Here is a 25,189-nt window from a genome sequence, read left to right on the forward strand (position 1 = left end):
TGGTGTAACCTCCAGTGATTATTCGTAGCACCCATCGATCCTGAGTGATTCTCTCCCAGGCTTGAGGATGCCACGAAAAATGACCCCCCACTGGCTCCGGAACAGCACAGTCGGGCAATACCTCAGGGATGCTGATAGGAAGATCCGCGAAAGGAGTTGCGGTCTCCCAGATTGTGGGGGCCTCCTCTGCCCCTAGGACAGCATCTTCCAGAATAATTCCCCCCACCTTTGCCTCTGGAGGGGGGCTCACCATGCGTGTCTGGGAAAGACTTTTGTGATTTCTTTAACCACATCTTCCCTCCTCTCTGAGCCTTGGGATAAGGCCTAGAGGGTAGAGAAAAACAGGCCCCTACGGTAGATAGTCTTACCCTCCTGTTCACATCTGCTGAGAGTCTTTCACTTTGGGTCCAAAAAGAGAGCACCCATCGAAGGGGGCGTCCATGAAGGAAGACTTTAAGGCCTCCTCGAAATGACATAGGCACATCCAGGCTTGCCTCCTAAGAGCCAAGCCTGAGCTAGCTGCCCTACTTGCCCCTTCGGCTGCATAGAATATGAGCCTCATGGACGAGTTTGCAATGGAACCAAGGGTAGACAAGTGGGCGTTAACAGTCTGCGCTACCGCCTCAGGCATGTTACCCGTCAAGGTATCTCCCAACTCTGAGGAGCTCTGGATCTGAGTAAAGTGACAAAGGCAATTCAGAGACCGCAGTGTAAAGGTCGCTGAAGACAAATCCATACTCCTGGACTCCTTATTGGGAGGATGGACAGAGGAAGAAGCCTCTGCAACTTCTTGTCGAGTAGCTGACGCCACCACCATGGCATCTACAGGGACCCCTTTTGCGAAAAACTCTTTCCCTGGGGGAGCAGACAGGAACTTATTAGGACTGGGCACTGGTTCCACTGAATAAGGGTGCTCCCACATCGTTCGACAAATCAGGTCTAAGAGTTCATCGAAGGGTGGAGACACCCAGGAGGCGGAAGGTTGAGCTCCGAAGGCCTTGAGGAATACAGACTCCTCAGAGGGGGGCTTGGAAGGCCAGTTGCCTCTGCCTCAAAATCTCCAGGATGTCTGAGGAGACGTAATCGGAGAAAGTACAATTTTGTACCTACCATAAATGTAGATGTCCGATAGGTATGCATCTGCAGTCCTTGCATATGGGTTGTCCTGCCTCAGGCAGCCCTTCGGTCGGCCGGATTCCAAAGTCTGGGTCCGGCGTCGGCTGATGTCGCCCTTTCCCTGGCGTCAGAGCGCCTGGGGTATAAAAGAGTCAGCAGACGCCATCTTCCTCAGTTTTTCTTGCCCCAGATGCCAGGTGCCCTCTAAGGAAGGCTAAATTTGGAGAAATGCAAAATGTTCCAAACATGCACAGTAATAAAAAACAAATACACCACAATAGATAACCCCAGCTAGCTATAAGAAGGATAAGTACCCAAGAAATACCACAGAGGGGAAGGAGGGAGGGAAAACCTGACTGCAGATTCATACCTATCAGACATCTACATTTATGGTAGGTACAAAACTGTACTATGTCCTTCAAGGATGCATCTGCAGTCCTTACATATGGGTAGAATACCATAGCCAAGCTGGGGGTGGTAGGATCTAAGAAAATGATGGTGTAGCTAAAATGCCCTGCAGGACTGCCGTAGCAAAGCCTGCTCTGGATCTGGAAGATAAGGGCAAATTGTAATGCTTGGAAAATGTATGCACGGAGCTCCATGTAGCAGCTTCTAAAGTGTCCTTGGTAGCCACCCCTCTTAAAAAGGCTGTGGAGGTGGCTGTGGCTCTGGTGGAATGAGGCCTGATGTTAGCTGACACAGTTTTTCCATAAGAGTAGCAGAATCGAATGCAATTTCCTATCCATTTTGAAATTGTCTGTTTGGAAATTGCTTTGCCTTGGATGCCTGCAGCATATGCTACCAACAGCTAGTCAGTTTTTCTGAAAGTCTTAGTTCTGTCCAAGTAGTAGCGTAACTGTCTGTGAATGTCCAGGGTATGCAGAAGTTTTTCTCCATTGATTTGCGGATCTGGAAAGAAGGTAGGCAGGTGAATAGCTTGGTTCAATGAGACCCTGGATACCACCTTTGGCATGAATGAAGGATTGGTTCTCAAGGAGACTCTGTCCTGATGAAAAATAAGAAATGGTTGTACTGCCATGAGAGCCTGCAATTCAGATACTCTTCTTGCTGAGGTTATGGCCAGAAGGAAGGCAGTCTTCCAAGACAAGAACTATAACTCTGAAGATGCTGCTGGTTCAAAGGGAGGTAGAGTCAACTTTTCCAACATGAAGTTAAGGTCCCATGTAGGCACTGGTGGTTTTCTTGGAGGATTGATGTTTTTAATTCCTCTTAAAAACTGCCTTAGGAGAGGATGAGAGAAGACAGGTGGATCAGTATTGTATTCTGCTGAAATTGCTGAAGCATGAATTTTTATGGGAGAGTAAGAAAGGCCATTGTGGAGCATTTCTGCCAAGTATTCCAGGATATGTGCCATGCTCATCACTGTGGCATCTAGGCCCTTTGTGGTGCTCCAAGTGTGGAATCTTTTCCATTTTGCTGAATATGCCTTTCTCGTGGAAGGTCTGCGAGCTTCCATGACTATATCCTTCACTCTCTTGGATAGCTTTTCCTGGTGAGTAGTCAAGGTATTCTCCAGGCTGTCAGCTGCAGGGTTTTCAGGCTGGAGTGCAGAGTTTTGTAATTGCGCTGTCAGGAGTGACCATTGTGGTGAGGCCACGGTTTCGTGTGTGACAGGCATCGTAACAGTGGGTACCAGTGCTGCCTTGGCCAGTCCGGGGCTATTAGAATCACTTTTGGCTGCTCTGTCCTGATTTTCAGTAAGACCCTGGTCATTAGTGGAAGAGGTGGAAATGCACACACTGTTAGAGTATTCCAGCTGAAAGAGAGAGCGTCCACTTTCCATGCTTGTGGGTGGTATGTCCTTGAACAGAATTTCTTCAGCTGATTGTGGTGGGAGGCAAAAAGATCTATGTCCGGCCTTCTCCAAAATTGTGTTATCTGAAGGAAGATGTCTGGGTGTAGCATCCAATTCATGTGGATCCATGGTGTTTCTGCTTAGGCTGTCCGCCAGTATATTGTCTTTTCCTGGCACAAACTGGCATTGCAGCTCTATATTGAGTTTAGGAAAAGTTCCCAAAGATTCATTGCTAGTCTGCAAAGAGGGTAGGAATGGATACCTCCTTGCTTGTTTATGTACCACATAACTGTGGTATTGTCTGTCCTTATTAGCAGGTGGCCTTGATGTAGAAAGTGCTTGAAGGCCTCGATTGCATGCATCACTGCCAGCATTTCCTTTTGGTTTATGTGCATGCGCAATTCTTTCTGAGACCATAGTCCTTGGATGCATCTGTCCTCCATGTGTGCTCCTCATCCATGGTCTGGAGCGTCCGAGGTAATGATTTTGCTGGTTACTGGTTTGCTGAAAGGCAGACCCCTGTTTGACTGGCTTGCTTGGGCCCACCACAGGAATTCCTTTTGAAGGCATGGAATGAGTGGTATCAAAGTTTCTAGGCTGTGATTGTGCTGAGACCATAAACTCCTTAGGTACCATTGTAGTTTTCTCATATGCAGCCTTGCTTGTGGTATCAGAAGAATGCACGATGCCATGTAACCCAGGGCCTGCAGGATTTTCCTTGCAGTCATCTGAGTTTGTTTTGTCAGATTTTTGAAGTAATCCGGCAGTTGTCTTTGTTTTTGTGTGAGAAAAGCCATTTGGGTAGTTGTATCTAGTTCCGCACCCAGAAAAGTTATTCTTTGGGATGGCACAAGTCTTGACTTGTGAATGTTGACTGTGTATCCCAAGGCCTGCAGAAGGCGGATGGCATAATTCAAATGTTTTTCCAAAGTTTGTTGGCTGTCCACTTGTATAAGGCAGTCGTCCAGATACGGGTAAATTTGAATCCCCTGAAGTCTGCAGTGTGCAATTACTGATGCCAGGCATTTCGTGAATACTCTAGGCGCAGTAGATAAGCCAAAGGGCAATGCTGAGAATTGATAATGCTCTGAACCTGCAAGAAATCTGAGGTGTCTTCTGCAACTTTGTCTGATCGGGACATGCAGGTATGCCTCCTTGAGGTCTAGAGTTACCAGCCAAGACCCCTTGCCCAGCATGGGAAGGAGTTGCTGTAGGGTCAGCATTTTGAATTTTGGCACAATGATATAAGTATTGAGTGCGGACAAATCGAGAATAGGCCTCCATTGTTTTTCTTTTCTTGGGACAAGGAATAGTCTGGAATAAAATCCTTGGCCTTGTTCTGCAAGAGAAACCTTTTCTATAGCTTTCATTTGCAATAGGTTGGCAATTTGTTTTAAAGCCTCTGCCCTTTGACTTGGTGGCAGATTTGGCATTCCTTTTCGTTTTGGTAATATATGGAAATGGAACCTGTATCCTTTGTCTATTTGCAGTGTCCATTTGTCCCTTGTAATACTGTGCCAATTTCTTAATAAAGACAATTTTCTGCCCAAAGGTGCTTCTAATTGAGCCCTGGTTGGCGGGATCAAGGTGAAGTCATTGAGTCTGTGCTTGTGCAGCAGTTGTTGGTCCTGCACTACCTCGCTGGTTAGGAGGCTGCCATTGACGTCCTCTGTAGGAGCCTCTGGCACGCCTGTTCTTGCCTCTGATATCTGTCTTCCGGAAAGGACCAATTCTTAGAAGGCCAATTTCTGCTGAATCTTGGTGGTTGTACCTGGAGGAAATCTTTGACTGTTTGTACAGATTTAGCCTTTTCCTCAAATTTCTTTAAGACCTCCTGAGCAGTGGAGCCAAATAACTTTTGCTTTTCTAGTGGAGCATCCAGAAGCTTAGCCTTAACATGATCTGGCAGAGATTGTTCCTTCAGCCACGCATGTCTACGTATGACTGCACCTGTCATTGCTGACCTACATGAAGCTTCCAATGCATCATAACCACACTGCAAGAAATGGTTGCTAACCTGTTGTGAATTATGTACCAGATCCTGAAGTGACTTACGGTCTAGGGGTTCAGAAGACAGCTTTTTCTGCAATTCATCCAACAAATACTCTTGGTACTGTATCATATGAAATTGACAATTTAAAGCCCTCATAGACAGAGTGGAAGAAGTATACACTTTTTTACCCCATTTCTCTAAAGCACTGGACTCCCTTTGAGGGGAGTGGATTTTTAGTAGTGGCAGCTGCAACCTTTAGGACCCTGGGAAATAGTTTCTGGGTCAGCAGAGTGGGCCTTGTAAAGGAAATGATGCGAGTCCGGGACCCTGTAGTACCTATCGGGTTTAACAGGAGCCAGAGGAAGGGTGTCATGGGTAGTGCTCGACTCAGAATACACATCAATGACACTTAAAACAGGAGGAATAGCCAAAGGTCTATGCTGAGGTAAAAGAAGAAAAGTCCTTAATCTCTTCCTGGAATCGGAGAATTCCTGGCCCTGCCATTGGAAATGCTCTCTCATGGAGTGAAGGGTCTCCCCAAAGCACAGCTCTTCAGGAGGGGAGGCAGAGGGAATGGATTCCTCTGCATCAGAATCCTCGTAGGCCGTGAAGGCCTCCTCCTGGTAATCTGATAGGGCAGAGCCATCCCTGATTAGGGAAATAAGATCCTCGGCCAAACTTGGTATCTGTGAACCTGTAGTGGATCCCTGAGAAATATAGTCTTGGGAGGCAGAGTTTTTTGTTGCTTAGCAGCTTTAGCCCTAGTAAAAGCTTTAATGGACATGGATGCAGGGGGCCTGGCTGCTCCACGTGCTGGGGTAGTCTTGTCTAAGGGAATGGTGTCGGTAGATTCCTGAACACCGGTTTCAGAGGGTAAATCCATAACAGACTCAGAAGAAGCCTCTGGGGCCGAGGCTGTCAGTTGTACCGTTTCCACAGTCGGAAGTACCAAGGCCTCTGTTTCAGCCGAGACAGAAACACTTGCGGTAGGCCTAGGCGTGGTTTCAGCCGAAACCACGGTCCGCGTGCGTCGGTCCTTGTCCTTCCGTTTTTTGGTTAAATGAGAAGTCGGAGTCTCCGACGGCATTTTATAAGAGAAACTAGCCCCAAAAAATTCCTCTGCAAACTCCGACCGACACCTAAGAGTGCGTCGATTAAAGGAGGCACAGGCAGTACAGGCTGAGACGTTGTGGTCTGGGCCTAGGCAAGGGAGGCAGTAGGAATGGAAATCCTTGAGGTATTTGTTTCCCACAAGTCAAGTAATTATTAACTTTAAGCGTTTGATCTGACATCGGCTGAGGCAAGAAAGAGTCCCCAACGGGGTACTTAGCTTTTTGAAGTCTTCGGTAGCTGAATTTACAGGAGCTGGCCGACCGGCACTTGCGAACTGCTTCTGCTTCGGGCACCACGCGGCAAGAAAGACCGAGGAAGATGGCGTCTGCTGACTCTTATACCCCAGGTGCTCTGACGTCGGGGAAAGGGCGACATCAGCCGACGCCGGACCAAGACTTTGGAATCCAGTCGACCAAAGGGCTGCCTGAGGCAGGACAACCCATATGTAAGGACTGCAGATGCATCCTTGAAGGACATCGACTTAGGGGACCCCTCTGCCTCATCGAGGTTGGTATCAGAGGTGAGAGACTCTTCTTGAGTCAATGTGCTTCCTCTTGCACAGCTTATTCCTGGGAGGCTCCTCTGGCACAGACTGAGGGGTCCTCAGAAAGCTGGGGACCACTCATGGGGGTGTCCTCAGGCCTTGGAGCTCTGCTGTCCACTGATAGGGGGCGCCAAAGGCTCTAGTCAGGGTGTATGGGGACGGAGTGGCTGATCCAAGTAATGTCACTGACTATCTGGCCAGTGCACTCCTCATGGCCTCGAAGGTGGGCCCCCCCCAAATCAGAGGACTGGCCCGTCTCCGAGACCACAACCGGAGTCGGGATCCCCCTAGCCAAAGCGCCAAGATGGAGACTCTGGGCCGACAGAAGTCCCGATGCATCCCCCTTGGGCCAGACCGAGGAAACCAGAGTGCCGAAACCAGATGACTGAACCGAAATGGTTTGAGCCGATGACTGCTTCGATAAACCCGCCAGGGGTACCGGAGCCGGCGTAAGGACATCACTGCGCCGAACACTCCAGCTCCGATGACAATGCTCTGAGGAGGAATCATTGGTACCGAAAAAGGAATATGCTCCGGAGCCGACTGGGTCGGAGCCGAAAACAATTTGGCTAACACCGGCGACTGAAGGAGCCTCTGAACCACCCTATCCAGGTCCAAATCAGATAACCTAGAGGATTTGGAGGCAACTGAAGGAGTTGAGGATCTCCTACCTATTGATTCCTGTGTAACACTGGGTGACCGGCTCCGAATCTGCTCCAATATGATCGAAGCAGAGGTAGACTCCAGTACCACCAATACCTCCTGCGGCCCCGAAGACAATGGAGCTGAGGAAGCAGTATCCAAACCGGAAATCCTGTCCTGCGGCTCTGAAGCCAACAGAGCAGAGGAAGTTGTAACTATTTTCAAAATCTTCTCCGGGGGGGGGGCTCCGAGGAACTAGATGGAGCCGGAGATAGTTTCTTAGTTCTGGTGGATTTGGATTTGCCAGTAGAAGCAGCAGATTCTATATCCTCTTCAAAGGAGGATATGACCAGACCCTTCAAAATCAGTTTATTTTTCCTTTCCTGCAGCACCCTAGAACTGAAGGAATGGCAGACACTGCAGGATTCTTAAGTGAATCGCGCCAAGGCAATAAACACAGATGGCATGCCCATCTGTGATCGACATTTTATAGGAACACTGAGCATTTTTTAAATCTGGAGGGTTTATGCTCAGTTTGCTCTTTAGACATGTCCGAATTCCAAACACAACACCACAATAGGAAGGTGGGATACACTACAGGAACTCTAATTTAAACACTCCTTAGGGATCGAAGAGAGAAAACACTGAGAAGACAAAGGAGAGGACTAGGTCCCTCTAAATTAAACGGGCCTAGCCCGCCAACACAAGGAATCCACACACACTCCACAAAACTATAACAAGTTCAAAACACACACAAAACCCAATATAGCTATGAAAATAGCTTTTGTTTGACAAACGTATAAAACTTTAGAAAGTTTAGTCAAAAAGGCACTTGGCCACAGCCAAGCTCGAGACCACGTCCTAACTCAACGAGCGGCAAAAGAGATCTGGGGGTTTGGGAGAGTGCATTTTGGGATACCGGTTAGCCCAGCCAATTAGAGACTTCGTGCTAGAAAATAGTCTGCCAAGTCGGAGCAGATTATCGGCTCCGAACCCATCAGTAATGAATGTAGGCGAGATAGGACCACAACATCCTCCAGTTTTCCTCTTGCCAAGTTTGTACAGGAGGAAATCAATTTTTTTTTTTTTTTTTTAACCAAAAGGTAGCTATATCATTTGCTGGCTCTAATGACACTCCAACTTTGATGTCAAGGGCATGGAAGGGAAAGCAGACAGACCAAACCAGTCCAGGGAAAGGCATCCAAGCTGCTGGAGTTGCTAGCCTTGAGTAACAGTCTCTGCCACCTGTTCTGATGAGAACTAAACTAGTGTCTCTGGCATACCCCCACCTGCTGTTCAGATCCAATATCTCTGTACAATCAAATTCATGGGCTCTGCATATATCCTTCTCCGCTTGTCTGCCATCATTCTCATCTGAAAGAATACACACTACCTTCTGATATTTTCCTTTTTTGACTGCAATGTCCCATGCCTGCAATGCTAATTTGCACAGTAGGTAGGAGGAAGTCCCCTTTTGTTTATATAGTACATTAGTAGTAAACTATATAGTACATTAGTAGTAGTACTACTGTACTTCTAGAACCACACACACAGAAAAAGCTTTGAGTGCCCAAATAACTGCCGTCATTTACTGTGTTCTCTTCATCCTGTGCTCACAACATCCCTTGGACCTGGTTGTTCTCCATACTAGCTCCTCACACCATGCTCAGTCTGTGGTAAGGGTTATACCAGTTTAAGTTGCCTGAAGGGCATTCCCATTGTTCAAGACACATTGCTGGGTACACCATAAAAAATGTGTTTCCTTACATGCGGCAGTAGGGGTATAGTGGTGTCCAAGAGATGGAAACACTGATTCCACATGCTTGTCAAACACTTGTGCTCTCTCATATGGAGGCACATCAAAAAGTGACATCAGAATAAATGCTACCATGTACCCCCCAACAACTTCAGATGCTCTTAGAGATCTTATTTTTTGGGAAAAACTAGTAAACTCTACCTGGCATGCATTCAATGAAAAAGGCCATGGCTGCCGTCTGTCAGAATGTATCTACAGCGTCATAACTACATTTCTTAGCTTTTGGCTACATGGAGAGTTTATACAGCTTTTTTTGCAGGTCGATCCTCATTCCCCCCTCCATCCTGATCTGCCCCATGTCAGTTGCTAAAAAAGCATGTAAAACTGGCAGGTGGACACCATAAAAAAACATGATTAACAGGATATACTTTCTTTGCAAAACTATCAACAGCTTTACTATCCATGTCATTTGGGATGCAACTCCTATTAGAAGCCGAAAGCTGCTCACTTGCTAGGACCCAGAAATACCACATCTGGATCAACTAAAAGATTTTATATGTACCTGCAGAAGTCCTTGAACTTATAAAACTATCAGGCTTCCTGGGAGCAAGGATAACAGTGCCAGGCTCCAGCAATAAGTTTTCAAAAACATCCTCAAAGGCTTAGCACTGGAGGAATATTTAGGGGGTCAAGGTTCAGTGCAGTCTATGAAGAACCTTCATTCTCTGCTGGACTTCTCAGAGGGACTCCTACCACCAATGGCATATTTGGCTTAAATCTTAGATTTTGGGTCAGGCTGACGCAAGGTATTTGGAGACCCAAGCTCAAATGTGTGCTCGCACAATGAAAGCTGGATGCAAAATGACTTCTGTGAAGTTGAGTAGTCATCATTGGACAATCCTGTATGAAAACTCAGTCAAAATTGAACAAATTTGTCTGTAAATTTGAACCAGGAACTTGAGGCTCAAAGCTACTTTGGCAATGTGGGGGGTATCAGTAGATAGAACACACCATTAGTTTGTAAACAGTCACAGGTTCAACACTAAACAGACAGAGCATAAAGTGCGCATGAATGGAGTCTTGGAAAAAAAATAAATAATGGAATGTGTCACATTTATGACGGACAAGGCCTGTACTGGTTTGCATGTAAATCACATTAGTTACTGGAGAAAAGCAGTGTTATCTTGGTCACATCCAGTGCTGACAATCAGGAAAGCTTTAAATACAAATATTTAAGTTGTGCCAAAATGTTAAAGGATAAAGGTTTTGTCCTTGCTTTGGAGCCAAGAAGTGTAAGTTTTTTTTTTAAAAAAAAAAATGCATTTTCTGCTCAAACTGCAGAAAGGCACTAGAAAAAGAATTTGAAGTTTAAATAGCTACACCCAGCTCTTTTCAAGGTATTTCCACTGCAGGCAAAAATCTTTGCAGATATGCAAGAGGCTTTGAAAATGTGAGTTTCAGCCCAAAAGTGCAAAGGTTTGTTTGCATGGAGGAATGATGAAAGACCAGTGATCCAGGGTAGCATAACAGTGTTTGGAAGGGGAAGCAAGACAGACAAGCCATGATAGTTGTTAGCCATTAAATTCATGTATTCTTACTTCAATGTATGGAATGCTGTAAAGGCAGAAAAAAACACAGGGGAAAGCATCAATGGAATTAACTGGATTCTGCTGAACTGAGAAAAATTCCCTGCCATCAAGTCATACATGTTTTAGAAATGACATGGTATAATACTGTTTGCAAACAGAGCACTCAACATAAAAACTACATTTAACACAATTAATTTGCTACCTTGGCAAGTAATGCATTTTTTTTTCCTTTCCAAGTTTCCCAGCCCCCCTTAAGTAATTTTAAACAAATTTTAGAAACACCCCCCCCAAATCCACAGGCATGGCTCAGTTCCACCACTGGCTGCAAATTTGTCCATTCATTCAATAGATCATAAGACAGGGATAAACAGAGCTGAGGGACTCCTAATGCCCACTCCCCCCCCCCCGTCAGATAGTAAAAAGCAGGTCAAGCTTGCTGCCACCTTACAGCAACATAGCCGTAAAGCTGCCTATCAACTCACTACAGCTGCCTGGTCGAGGGAGAAAGTGTCAGTATTTACATACCGCCTGCTCCAATCTGACTCACCAAGAAGTTTCAAAGCCTAGTACCTACCTATGAACTTATCGGCCCTGAGGCCTATAAGCCTAGCCAAAAAGGTTCCCTGGCTTTTGCCGCCCAAGAAAATTATTTTCCTGTGCCCCTGTCAAGTAGTGCCGCAGAAGTGATCCCCAGGATGAATTTCCTATTTCCCATCCAGTCAAGATTTTTCTTAAAGGCCAATAAGGAGCTTTGCTTGACATGAATGGGTAGTTTGTTCCAGAGTATGGAAAGTCTCTGGGACAGGAATCTATCCTTCTAGCAAGTTCCGTTTATTCTGGTGACAAGGTTTAGGTCCCTGGAGTGTGTAGTTCGGAAATATTGGGATTTCTTTAAGTGCAGCATGTCCCAACAGCTCTGGGTTTGACATAGCTTTGTATGTTAGGCAGAGATGGACTGAGTAAGTGATATGTGACTGAACAGAGCTGGAGTTTGAGACCGTCTGCGTATGGCATCTGTTTGAGGCCAGTAAACCTCTTAGTGAGGTATTTCTGTGGCCTTTCCAATTGTTGTACGTGTCTTGTAAGATGCATGCCAAACGGGGCATTGTATTCTAGAATGGGTCTGATGAGGGTTGAGTAGAAAGGAACAATTACCTTTTCTCTAGAGGAGAACCCTTTTGTGATGTGCCACATAGGAGGATTTCCTGACTACTGTGGTGATGTGGTTATCAAAAGAGACTACTGTCCCACCTGTGTCCAGAGGTCTCTTATCACACTGTTTAATGGAGCTACCGCCTATGTGGTAGTTAATGGGTACAGAGTTTTTCCAAAGGGGGTGACAATGCACTTCTTGGATTTGAGCTTGTGGCCATAACTGACACCAAGCATCTGTCTCTGCGAGGCCCTTTTGTTGAATGTCTACATCATTGGGTGATTCTATTATGGCTCCCAGTTCGCAGTCATCTGCCAACTTCATTAGCCAAAGTACTTATGTGTTGGCCTGCAATTAAGAGAAATAGATGACAAACAGGAGAGGACACAGGACCGAACCCTCTGGAACTCCACTAGTCTGAAGTCAGACGGAGTCTGCTACTTTTACTGTGTGGGTTCTGTCAGTGAGCCAGATGGCCACCCATCTTGTGACATAGGGATTTATGCCCAGTTTAGAGAGTTGTTCTATAATTCCAGAGTGGGGGATGGTATCAAAAGCCTTGGCGAGGTCAAGACAGGCTGTATGCACTACCTTGCCCTCGTCTACAGCTATAGTGACTGCTTCAAAGAAGTCAATCAGGTTTAGTAGACATGATCTACATCTTACAAATGCAAACTGAGTGGGATCCAAGGTTTGGAGGTTACCTATGTCTTTGTTTATACGCTGCAAGTTGATACATTTCATGGCCTTGCAGACCAGCTCATTCAGGCTAATGGGGCAGAAGTTTCCAAGGTCCGTGGTGCCACTCCCTTTGTGGAGTGGGATAACAGTCGCTGTCCGCCATTCAGTAGGCAAATAGCCTGAGGTGAGGCTATGATTGAAAAGGCAATCAGCAAAGGGTGAACCAATGCTGCTAATACAGGCAAGCAGTATACCCAGCTACCACCAGGGAGTGCCAGTGCTATTAGCCTGCCTGCTTCCCATTACAAGAGCCAGCTGTCAGACACGGAAGTTAATCTTCCCATGCACTGTCAGACACGCAAGTTAATCTTCCCATGCAGTGTCCCTCAGACACTTAATGGTACTAACTCAGCAAGGCTGTCAAAATTGTAGTCAGCAGCTTCATCCCGCTATACCACACAGTTTGGGAAAGTTTTGGCATTTCATGTTAATAATCAAGTAAAGATCTTTTCACCTCCTTATTTATAAAATATTACCTACCTACTGACAGGTAATTTAAGAAATAAGTAAATTATTGCACATCTGGGGAGTTCGGACAGCTTAAAAAGATGGCTGACAGCACGATATGCTTTTAAACAGGATTGATTCATGATGGCAACTTCCAGCTGCAGTCAGCTGTCAGGTGGTACTGATAGGGATTGTACACAAGGATATGACCTTTCGTACTACGTACTAATGTGCATGGCATGCTACTGGCTATGGTCAGGCAAAACCAACATGCTTGTCTAGTAAAAGGAGTGCCAGACAATAACAGATCTGTTGTCCATCAGACCATTTACATGGTTAAAGTAAATAAAACCATGATTATGTTTTGAAGGCTTAGGGGGTGGGGGGCCAACTGACATTTTTCAAAAAGGATAAATCCAGTGTTAAGCAGCATTCAACAAAATATTCACTTCACATGACATGTAGAATGCCATCATTTAAAGGTGCACTTCTACACCTGATGCTCTCCAGACACAATATCACCAAATGACACCATACCACAAAATAAGTTTGTTCAACTGCCTTCATTCTCAATGAAAAACAAATTAAAATGCTTAAATAAGCGCTGTTTGTGCTTTAATACAGGACATGCTCCTCAAGCCACCCCCTCCACGCCAACAATTTCCTCAAGGTAAAGTCTAAATCCTTTAGGCTAACTGTTCAATTAAATGGTTTAAGTTTGCTTTGGTGGAAAAAGCTGAAGAACATAAGCTTGAAGATGTCTTGTCAAATTGTCTAGTGCTTCAAACGCTTTCACTCACTCATAATTCTCTGAAGAAAGGTATACTCCATTCTTCTCACGAGCTGCACTAAGATCTCGCTTTAATCTCTCAATTTCTTCAGTGTACTCCTGCAAGACAAAAAAAAAATTATTAGAACTGTGACATTCAGCAAAATTTCCACAATACATACACTTATGACAATTACATATGTATTGATGAAACATTAAAAAATCTCAGATTAGAAATATAGGTCTATGTTTAGCCAAACTGAAATCATCGAACGGCATTACATCAAAAATGCCATTCAGAAAAACTCATGTGGGGGCTGCACCCCCCCCCAACCAATTATATATACACCAACTCAGAGATCACACTACAGTGAGAAAGGGCAATTTTTCTGATCCCTACCTGTAATGTGATCTTACTTGAATGGCTCGATGAGCAGCATGTTTGAGACATGCCATTCGATGGCCGAACATGACACTAGAAATACTTGCAACATAACAGGGCCTACATATATTCTAAAGTTTCTAAAAGATCCTCAACCCCCCACCCAGTTAGATCAAAATATGAGCACCTTTTCAGCTCAACAGTAGTGATTACATTGCGCAGGCATCATGTTGCAAATTTGCCTTTAAAAACACATCTATATACAAAACTGCAGTGCTACTTGCATTTGCAGAAAGCAAATTTTGTAGTTATGTTTTAACTTCCTGTCTTTCCATATCTTTGTGCAACAGTTTGAGACAAACTGGACCACTGGTTCAGTCTGCCCAGTTAAAACATTAAAATGGGACTACTAATATCATAACTTTACATTGAGTATGCCAAGTTTCAGAAATTCTGATCAAGCAAACCACCCAACTAAAAAATGAGTTGTGCCTTCTCTGCCCAAAGCAAAAAAAGGCTCTACCTATTTGAATGTGACATTCTACATAGAGAGTGAAGAAACTCCTAAAGTTCAGCTATCATGAAAAAAGTAATGTACTGACCATAACTTGGAACCTGTGCTATCCAGTGTCATTTTTCAACACGTATGGGTCTTGGACTGGACCTTGGATCAAAGCCAGCAGAATAAGTGACAGCTCCGGAGCTCGAGATCTTTCCCTCCATGGAAACCCTGCTACCCATAATCCTCAGATCGAGTTTGCCAGATAGAAATAAGTACTGTGAAACTGTCTACAATAAGTAACAGCAAAACCAAACACACCATTACTCCATGAATCCAGTCACCAGAAAGGGGGTGACATAGGGTGGGAACGTGCTGAATAATGACACTGGATAGCACATATTCCAAGTTATGGTGCGTACATAATTCTTTATCGGATGCCATCAGTGTCATTATTGATCACAGATGGGTCAGAGTCCCCAGCTATCCATAACCCTGTGTGGTCCTCAAGGAAGGACATGCCAGAGTACAGAAAAACCAAACAAAGCTCTACCACGGGACACCACATCCAATTTGTAAGGTTACAGAAGTATGGGGATTTGACCAAGTGGCAGCAGCACAAATATCATCTAAAAAAGTCCTTGCCCAGAAGGCCGAAGTAGCCACTGACCTACTAGAATGACCTTTAATAGGTCTGGAAAGATCAATGTGATGGCTTTTGTCATTGTGAGCTATGCAACAAAAGATTCATCGTGAAATAGACACTTTGGAAATGGCTTGACCTTTCCTAGCCTGAAAGAAAACTATGAAAAGCTGATCAGACTTTCGAAAATTCTCTGTCCTCTTCAAATAGAAATGTAGCTGCCTATGTACATTCTGGCAATATAGTTTGTACTCCCCTTTGTTCAAAAAACTGAGGAAAAAGACAAAGTTGAACTAACTGATTAAGGTTAGCTTCTGAGGCTACCTTAGGAATGAATGAAGGACTGGCCCTGAGAGATGCCCCAAGCTTATGAAAAACCATGGATGGGAGCTTTTACGCCAAGAGTCTGCAATTCAGAAACCCTCTTGGTAGAGAACAGCCACAAAAAAGCAGTCTTCCAAGACAGAAACTTAATATCACACTACACAGAAGCCTTGAAAAGAGATTGTGTCAGGGAATGCAGCACCAAAGTAAGATCACAAGGAGGAGACGCATCTTTGAAAGGAGGCCTGAGCAAGAAAATACCCTTAAGAACATCCTTAAGAATACCCTTGCATAGCCTAGAAGAAAACATGAGGCTGTTGCTTAGGTGAAAATTGGAAGTAGCGGCCAATTGAAGCTTAATCGTAGAGAAGCTCACCCCTTGTTGAAACAGAGGATATGAACAAAATGTCCAGAATAGGGGCAGAAAAAGATTTAAATCACATTAACGAGCCCAAAGAGTAAACCTCTTCCATTTGCTGGAATAAACCTTTCCAGTATAAGGCTTCTGGGAGGCTAGAATGGTTTCCTTCACTGGAGTAGGCAGTTTAATCTGGCTGACAATCATTGGAACTGGAGGTACTAAGCTGTCAGCCACAGTGATTGAAGGATGGGAAGAGGAAGCCTCCAGGAATGGGAAAGAAAATCCTGGGCTGGATCCAATATCCAGGGTGGAGAGTTCACATGAGACCAGAGGCATGGGAACCATGCCTGGCAAAGCCAGAAGGGGGCAATGAGGATGAGGTGAGCCTTCAGGCAATGGGCTTTTGTGTAAAGTTTTGTGAATGAGGGGTGGAAGATAGGCATAGCGAAGTCCCAGCAGCCAATCTTGAATCAGAGCATCCCTGCGTGATTACCCTGGTGGGGGGAAATCAGGGAAAACTATTTGCTGCATTTGTATTTGACTGGGCGGTAAAGACTGCAGCACGGGAGACCCCAGCTGTCGAAAATATGGCTTGCCACCAACTGATTCAGGGAACACTCATGGGGACTCAATACAACTGCTAAGCCTGAGTGCCAACACGTTGGAAATACCGGGAATATGCATTGCAAGATGGTGCCTGGAGGCCATAGCCCATTCTCACACTCACATGGCCTCTATGCACAGAAGATACAGTAGGGTCGCCCTCTCCCCCCAGGTTGATGTACAAGACTACTGCCATGTTGTCTGTCTGAACTGCCAAAGTCCCACGGAGGAGATGGTCCTGGAAGGTTTGCAACAGTAAGACTGCTCTAATCTCTAGAATACTGATGTGCAACTTAGTCACTGATGGGAACCACGTGCATTGGACTGTCCTTCCCGGAAAATAAACCCCCACCCCAACAGGGAGGCATCCGTGGTCACTGCGAACTGGGGCTGTGGAAAACAAAAGTCTCCCTAGCTGAAGATCTTTGGACTGGAACCACCACGATAAGTGATGCTAGCAGACTTGATATATCCGGACTGCCATGGACATAGGGGAAGGTGAGCTGACCACTGCAACACAATGGCCCATTGAAGCACTCATGCGATACCTGGCGAAAGGCACCAGCTGAATTACTGCCACCATAGTACAGAGGGCCTGCCATATCAAATGGGCAGGAATACTCCCGATCCAGGAAGAGGACTTACTCCTGGATCACTGCTACCCTGCGCAGGGAAAGAGCTGCTATCTCTGACACTGCCTCCAGAAGTACACCTATGAATTCCAATCTGACACTGGACAAGATGTGACTTGGGAAGGCTGACCATAATACCCAGATCTCAAAATAGGCCAAGACTGTAATCTGTGGCTAGAGTTAGATAATGCCTTGTGGGAACAGTGAAGAGCCAATCATCCAGGTATGGGAAAACCTGAAACCCAGGCAGCTGGAGATGGGCTGCTACCACTGTCCTATATTTGAACATCCAGGAGCTTAGGTGAGACTGAAGGGCAGGGCTCTGAACTTACGGTGAATGGCCCCTAGCCAGAAGCGCAAGAATCTCCTGGAGCATCTGAGCACATCCAATCATCCTTGCACAGAAGCAGAAAAACAGACTGAACACTGACCATCCAGAACTTCAACTTCTTGAATGATAAATTCACACTTCTGAGGTCCAGTCTGGGTAGCAGGTCCCAGTTTCTCTTGGGCACTAAAAAGCAAGAGTAAGTTCCGGACCCTCGTTGCCTTGTTGGGACCTCCTGGATGAGTCTTTTTCGAAGATGGTCTTGAACCTCTGAGCCAACTCCCTTTGTTGGGGTGGAATGTCCAGGAGTGACTTTTGCATTGGGGGGGGGGGGGGGGGGCTGGTAGAAGGTTATGAAGTACTTCCTGGACACAATGCTTAGCACCCACTGGCCTGAGGTAAAATTCACCCAAGTCAGGGGGATCAAGGAGATACAGCCCCCGACTGCCTCCAGGGCAGGCCAGTCTGGCAGCACCTCAGGAGCACTGTGGGGAGCTTCTCAGAGATGGGTTCTCAGGAGCCCTGATTTTGCAAACTTCCTCTGCCTTTGGGGTGGCATCTGCCATCAAATCCCCTTCCCTAGCCGGAAGAGGATTCCTGAGGAGCATCTTGGAAGGAAGACTGAGCCCTTCGGAACCACAGCTTCCTATTACCCCTTGAGTCTTGAAGAAACGTTGGGGAGTAGAAAACTTGATCCCAAATGCAGACAAAGTCGCTACCCTCCTGCTCACTGTGGATTAAGTAGGACCAAACAATGTAGATCCATCAGACAGGGCATTGGTAAAGGACGCCTTAAAGTTATCCGCAAAGACAGGCATATCGCCCAATAGCAATGCCTGTGCCCGCTGCTCAAAAAGTGGCCTCAGCCGCATTACAGAGCCCCCACAGAGGCATTAGTAAGGGAAGCAAAAGTAGAAAGCTTCAGAAAGAGACCAATTTAAGGCTCTCCGGAGGTAACAACTCTGAAAGGGAAGAGGAAAGCTCAAACACCAAATCCCCTTGCAGCAATGTGAAATGTGCCAGGTAATTAGTCCTCAGTCTAAAAGTGGCTGAGGCATACACACACTTCCTAAAATGATCAAAGACTGCGACTCTCTATTAGGGGGGATGGGCCATAGAGCTCTGTTCCACTAGCTCATTTTTGGTGGCTGCAGCTACCACAATGGCATCCATAGGGGTACCCTTATTCCAAAACGCTTGTCTTTTGGTGGACTTAGGAACTTGTAAAACAACAAAAGCAGCTAACAAAAAAGGCCAATAAAAAACAATCACTCCAAGTCAGCAGAATATAGGCAACCAAGGATATTTATTCATGATGCACAAATTCATAAGCTGTTTCTTCTCTGAATCAAAGACTTCATCAGCTGCATTACCCATACTCTCCTTATCCTTTTTATACATTTCACCACAATATGTTTCAATTAAACAAATATTCTATTAACTTCCCTATTTAAAAAATAAAAAAAAATTTGTTCAAACCTCATTGAAAAACAAATAAATAAAATATTCCAACACATTTAACAAAGAATTTACTATTGAAATTATACAGGTCTATATCAAAGGTGTTCATATATTCTTGTTTTTAAAGCCCTCTCAGTTTTACCTATGTAAAAAGCGGTGCAAGTGTCACACGACTAGGTAAACTATTTTACTAGTTTCACAATTTCCCTTTAAAAAGTTGACCCTACTCAAATATATTAGCTAGCATAATACTGTTTACTTTTACTATATCAGCAATACTTAACCTACCATAAAAAGTGGTTCCTTTACTTCCACCCTCAGTAACCACATCTTCAAATAACTTAAAATGTTTCCCTGTTTTGTGGCAGAAAATTTGTCTCTGCCCCACAATTTCAAGAATCTCATTGCTAGCCTTAAAAATATTTTAATTTCTTCTCACTATTCCTTTGTTAGAATATTGTTCTATAATAAGTGCTTTTTCAAACTTGTGCTGTGTGTGGGGTTTCTTTCCTTACAATTTCCATCCCTAACAAAGGATGGTATAATAGACATTCCCTCCTATGAAAAAAATTTAAACAATTTACTTTTGGTATCTCTGAAAGAATTAGCATCAACCCTAGGGGTGGAGATAAGCTGCTTCATAAGGAGTCTTTGCCAATGTGGCACCTAGGGCTAAATGCTAAATTACCCACAGATCTCAATGATCAAGCTTCCATACTACCAATATTAAAAGGAAAAAGCCGATGTCTTAACATAATTTAGGAATTATATGCGCAACAATTTAAATAGTAGATTCTTTGTTAAATGTGTTGGAGTATTATGTATTTATGTTTTTCAATTAGGTTTGAAGAACAGCGTTTTTTTTTTTTTTTTTTTTTTAAATAGGGAAGTCCATAGAATTGTTTAATTGAAACGTATTGTGGTGGAACGTAAAAAAAGGATAAGGGGAGGATGGGTAATGCATCTGATGAAGTCTTTGGTTCAGAGACTAAAGCGCTTATGAATTTGTGTATATTGTGAACATATATACTTGGCTGCCTATATTCTGCTGACTTGGAGGGACTTAGGAACTTGTCCACTACTGAAGACCAGTTCAACTGTGTCCAGTTCCTTCCATGTCCTGCTGGAAATAAGCTGGACTAGCTCATCCACAGGAGGAGACACCCAGGAGGAAGATGGGAATGTCCCAAATGCCTTCTGGAACATGGATTCCGCTGAGGACGAGGTGGGGGACCAAACACCCCCCCCCACTCTTTCAGGATCTAGAGGATGTCCCAAAAGGACACCTCCTCTGATGGCAGTCTGAGGAACCCGTCCCCTTCCTTGAAATCAGTGCCCTCTGAGGGAATCTCTAGAGGAGTCCAGGTGCCTCCTCTTGCGCACAAACTTTTGGGGAAGGCTCCTCCACCATGGACTCTGGGGAACTCTGAATAGGAAGAAACCCCAACAGGGGTAATGCCATACCAGGGATGGCAGACCCCAAATGGATGACTCGCCACCACAAGAAGAACAAGGCAGGGGGGGTCCAGAGCAGAGGTAGAGGCTACTAACCAACAGGACATGGCTCTATTGCCCAAAAGGACGACTGGCTGAGAGCGCCGCCATCACCATACGAAGAGGTGACGGGCAAAAGGAGAGACCCTGACAGCCCGATGTCCCCGGACAATATCTGACCCAAGCTGTCAAACAGATGCCTCCGGGGGCAGTGAACAGTTGGAACACTCCAGACCCTTACCTCTGTGGCTCCCACAGACCTCACTGGACCGAAGCATAGCCAGCTCAGAGGGCAACAGAGCTGAACCAGCCACAGACCCAGGCAGTATTGGAATGGGAACACTACCCAACAGACGGCCTCTCCCTAGTTAAGACTTGAACCTGGGGATCCAAACTCACATGAGTCAGACGGAGAGAGAAAGGAGTTCTGACGTGGGTGAACAGCCCCTTCACAAGTGGCAAAAGCATGATAAGCCAAGTTCAATTTGGGCATTGAGGAAGCTCCTCATCATGCAGTCCATGTCTGAAAGGATCAAACTCCTGGTAGACCTACAAGAATGCTTTAACTGAGCGGAGGGTCTGCAGTCCATAGAAGAGGACCTACTTAGTTTCAGATGTAACGTTTTTAAAGGGGCTGGAAGGCCAATAATGATGGATTCCAAGGGAGCTGTCTGATCTGATGACCTCGACAGATGAGAGAACACCAAGAACTTCACAGACTGATCCAACAGACCAGTCAGATCAAAGGGGGTTTCGGACCATATGGGATCAGTGGACCTCCAAGGATTCAGATCAGACAGGGGGAGTGGAGGTTCTTAGGGCAGAAAACCCCCAGAGCCGATGCCCCCAAGGCTGGCCTCTGATCTGGGAACTGGGATCAGAGAGCCTCAGCCTTTTAGCAAGAAAATCCAGAGAGGAAGAGTGCTTCCTCTTGGGATCCGAAGGGGCTTTGGAGGGGGAGCCAGAGAACAGAGGACCCCCCTTTAGCTAGCCCTTTGAGCAAAAGCTTATTTCTACAGTCTAGGAGAGCCCTGCGGTTGAGTCCCGCACAATTGCATTCAACCCCTAAATGGGGCTCTCCTAGACAGTAGACTCATTCCGCAAGCGCATTGGTGGGAGCTAACTTCCAAACGTATGAGGAACGGTGCCTAAAACCTGAGGGTTTTGCCAGACATACTATCAAAAAACATAACCCCCTCCATCTAAAACACAAAATGGAGAAAGGAGAGCAAGGACAAGGCTACCAAGAAAGGGATAAGGTGGAAAACGCTAAGGGACCGATCCAGCGACTGAGGGGAGGGAATCTTACAAACTAAAACTAAGCTACTAGAAGGAAAAAATAGAAAAAGAAGAGAAATATCCCAAAAATTAAACCATTTATCTCAACCTAGAGCTTGAACAGCAGAAGACATGTCCACTCAATTTGTGACAAACTAGGATCTGGGGATTATGGGCAGCAGGGGTTCCGGGGAGAGGAGGAGCTGTCGCTTAATCTCCAGTTCGGATCCAAGACCCATCTTTCATCAATAATGACATGGACAGCATCAGAGCAGCCTCTTAAGTTACCTTTCTTTTTGTGGAGGTAGTTTTGAGGGAGGTCAGCCCGAGCTACTAAAAGCAGAAATACCTCAAGGATAGACCACTAGCCTGCAGAAAGTACAGTCCTGTCATCAACTTTGATAGCAGCAATGACTACTCAAAGATCGTTGCTAGTGTCTTACATCTGAAGAAAGTTTCAAAGGTTCTTTCCCCCACACTGACACTTGGATCACAAGCTCCCATATTTCTCCAGGCCATGGTACAAAGCAGAAACTATGGCTGAGCCTTGCTCTGCTCTCTTGCCCAACATAAGAGATACCCAAACTTCTTCGCACAATACAAAAAAAAGACTGACCATATGTCTTACTGGTACGCCTCAAAACTTCTGAATACCATTACAGATGAGGGCCCCTAAGATAACTTAAGGGGAAGAAAGGCTGAAGAAGCAAGAAATATGGAGAAAAAGAAAGTGGTGCTCCACCCAAGTCCCTAATGCTTCAGAAGAAAGGAATGAGGACAGTACACTGTACTGCAAAAGTGGCTACTCACCATCTACAGTTATGGAAAGTTGATAACGAAACTGTACCATGCTGTTCAGCAAACTCACTGATTGTCAACTTCAGGAAGGACTACCACAACTTTTCTGTATAGTCTAGGTGGAAGGAAGCCTGCCCTTCAGGGTTGTTACAAATAATCTTCTCAACTCTAGATACAATATCCAGCCATTTATTAAATTTAGATAGTACCGATAGTCAGCCAAATGCCTGCACGAAAATGTCATAAGTAGGGATCTCCTTTAAAAAGCTACCATGGTAGCTGTACCTCTCTAACGGTGCTCTCTCCTGAATTGCTGGACATGGAGTTTGAGGCAGAAAAATAATTCAATGAGATCCACTTGAGGACTGTATGCCACTAAATAAACACCCGTTTCTTATTCTTTGGAAACCAATGAACAGCTGAACTACAATTTTTGACTCTGAGAATTACCTGGCCATCTGAATATGGAGAATTAGATATCCCTTCCCCATTTGTTCTGCATTCTGGAAAAGAACTGGGAGATGCTTGTCCTGATTAAGAGCAATGTCAGACACCACTTTTTGTCAAATGAGGAGTTGGGTGCACCAAGTATCACAGTCTATGCAGAAAACCAAAAAGGGCTGCTGCAGCTCCTTTCGTTGAACAGTTTGGTCAGAAACTAAGATATCCGACATGGAGGCTAGAAAAAGCTCAATGTTATTCTGCTGAGCCCAGATTAAAAACCTCTTCCACTTACTGAGGTATAGTTTCCAGATGGCAGACTTATGTGAAGACAAAAGGATATGTTGAGCTTCCTTTGATAAATTTTAGAACCTGGCTATTCTGGGAATTCAAGCAGCCAAGCTGTCAGTTTAATGGACTAAAGAGAAGGATGAAGAGCTCCTGACGAGCGAGTCAGAAGACCTGGCACTGGGTGCAAGATCCAAGGTTCTTCTACAAGATGAGGTTTCAGAAAGGGGAGCCAGATTTGACGAGGCCAATATGGGGCTATTAAGATAAATGACCTGCCCAGAAAACTGGCTTTCTACAAAACTTTGTGAATCAGGGGAAAGGGAGGGACAGCATAAAGGAGTCCCGGGGGCCAATCGTGTACGGGCATGTCCCTCAGGGACATGTCCTTGTCGAGAGATCAGAACAAAGTAGTTGCTGCATTTAGTGTTTGTGGGAGTCGAAAAGAGGTTGCAGCAAGTCTGGCCCATCTGCAGAAAATCATCTCCACTACTTTGTTCTTTAGGATCCACTTGTGATGCAACAGAAATGCTCTGAGTTTTCCCACTATCATGTTGATTTCCCCGGGATGTGCATTGCTATCAGAAAGCGCTGGGTGGATTCTGCCCATTTCCATTCTCTGAGAGCCTCTAGACATAGGGGATAAGACTGACATGTCTGACTGGATTGCAATTGTGCCCAGAAGAGTCTTGAAAGGACTGCAATGCTGAGAACTGCTCTCATCTCTAGGACGTTTATTTGCAAATGAGCTTCGTGTACCTGCCAAGTACCTTGGGCCGGTCAGTCCCTCATAATGCCCCCCCACCACCGGATCAGGGAGGTGTCCGTTCACCGTTGCAACTGGAAGGACAAGGACATCCCATGGTCACAGATTCGGACTTTCACCACCAAAGATAGTCCTGCCAAGAGTTGGTAATCAGAACTGGGTGATTCATTGTTAAGTCCTGAAAGGTCCAATGTATGAATAGCAGCCACTGAAGAATGCACATGCAAGATCACACCAGGGGGATTGCAATGATAGCTGCTGCCATGGTGCCCAGCAGCTTGAGAATCTGCGATGCTGGTGTTCTGTGTTTTGAAAGATCTACAATTTCATGTCGTGGGGCAAGCACTCTTTCTGAAGGAAGCTTTAAAGACATGTTGACTGTGTCCAAGTCTGCTCCAACAAACACTGTATGCTGCGACGGCAATAAAGCAGACTTTTCTGAATTTATCGTGATGCCCAGATGAAAACGGAGATCAAAGGTAGTGTCCCTTGCCTTAAGAGGATGCCTGGTGGGTGCGGTGAGGAGCCTGTCCAAATATGGAACCACCAATATTCCTTGAGGTCTCAAGTGAGACATGACCACTTGCATACATTAGGTGAATACTCTGGGGGTCTGTAGTGAGACCAAAGGGCAGGGCCCGAAACTGGAAATGCCTGGCTCCCAGCCTGAAGAGCAGGTGATCCCTGGATGGCCTGGCCATTTTCATATGGTAGTATGCATCCTGAGTATCTATTCAGCACATCCAATTGTCTTTCCCTAGGAATGGGAGTATAGACTGAAGTGTGACCAAACAGAACCTTCTCTTTTTTTACATACTTAAGTCTGCTGAGGTACAAAATTGCTCTCCAGTCCCACGTTTTTTTTGGCAATATCTTCAGTAAGTTCCACATCCTTGCTGGTCTGCTGGGACTGGTTGAATTACTTTTTTCTAATAGTTTTTGAACCTCTATTGTGGCAACAACCAGTAAACTGAGTGGAACGTCCGGGATTCCTTTTGTTGGTTTGGGGTGGGTATTAAGGGGATGAAATAGCCTCTGGATATGACATTTTGTACCCTTCTGTCTTTAGGAATTTTAAGCCAGGTGCCTAGGTACAAAGATAAATGTCACCCAACTGCCTCCAGAGCAGGACAGTCTAGCCTCCTTTCGGGAACACTGGTACAGTTTGCCAAGAAACTGATCCCTGTCGCCCTGGTTCTGCAGACCCCCCCT

The 25,189-nt window shown here is 45.4% G+C and overlaps 1 protein-coding gene across 1 annotated transcript in view; it reads right to left on the minus strand.

Annotated features, from left to right (window-relative positions):
* The window catches only part of KIF11 (kinesin family member 11), a 1,847,788-nt gene that overhangs the window by 1,045,345 nt on the left and 777,254 nt on the right, over positions 1 to 25,189 (minus strand). The window contains exon 11 of the mRNA XM_044055639.1: positions 13,711 to 13,799. Coding sequence (XP_043911574.1) covers positions 13,711 to 13,799 — 89 coding nt within the window. The remainder of the gene's footprint in view (positions 1 to 13,710; positions 13,800 to 25,189) is intronic.

The sequence above is a fragment of the Protopterus annectens genome, chromosome 14.part0, assembly GCF_019279795.1.
Source record: "Protopterus annectens isolate FY-2018-M chromosome 14.part0, PAN1.0, whole genome shotgun sequence".
Taxonomy (NCBI): Eukaryota; Metazoa; Chordata; order Ceratodontiformes; family Protopteridae; genus Protopterus; species Protopterus annectens.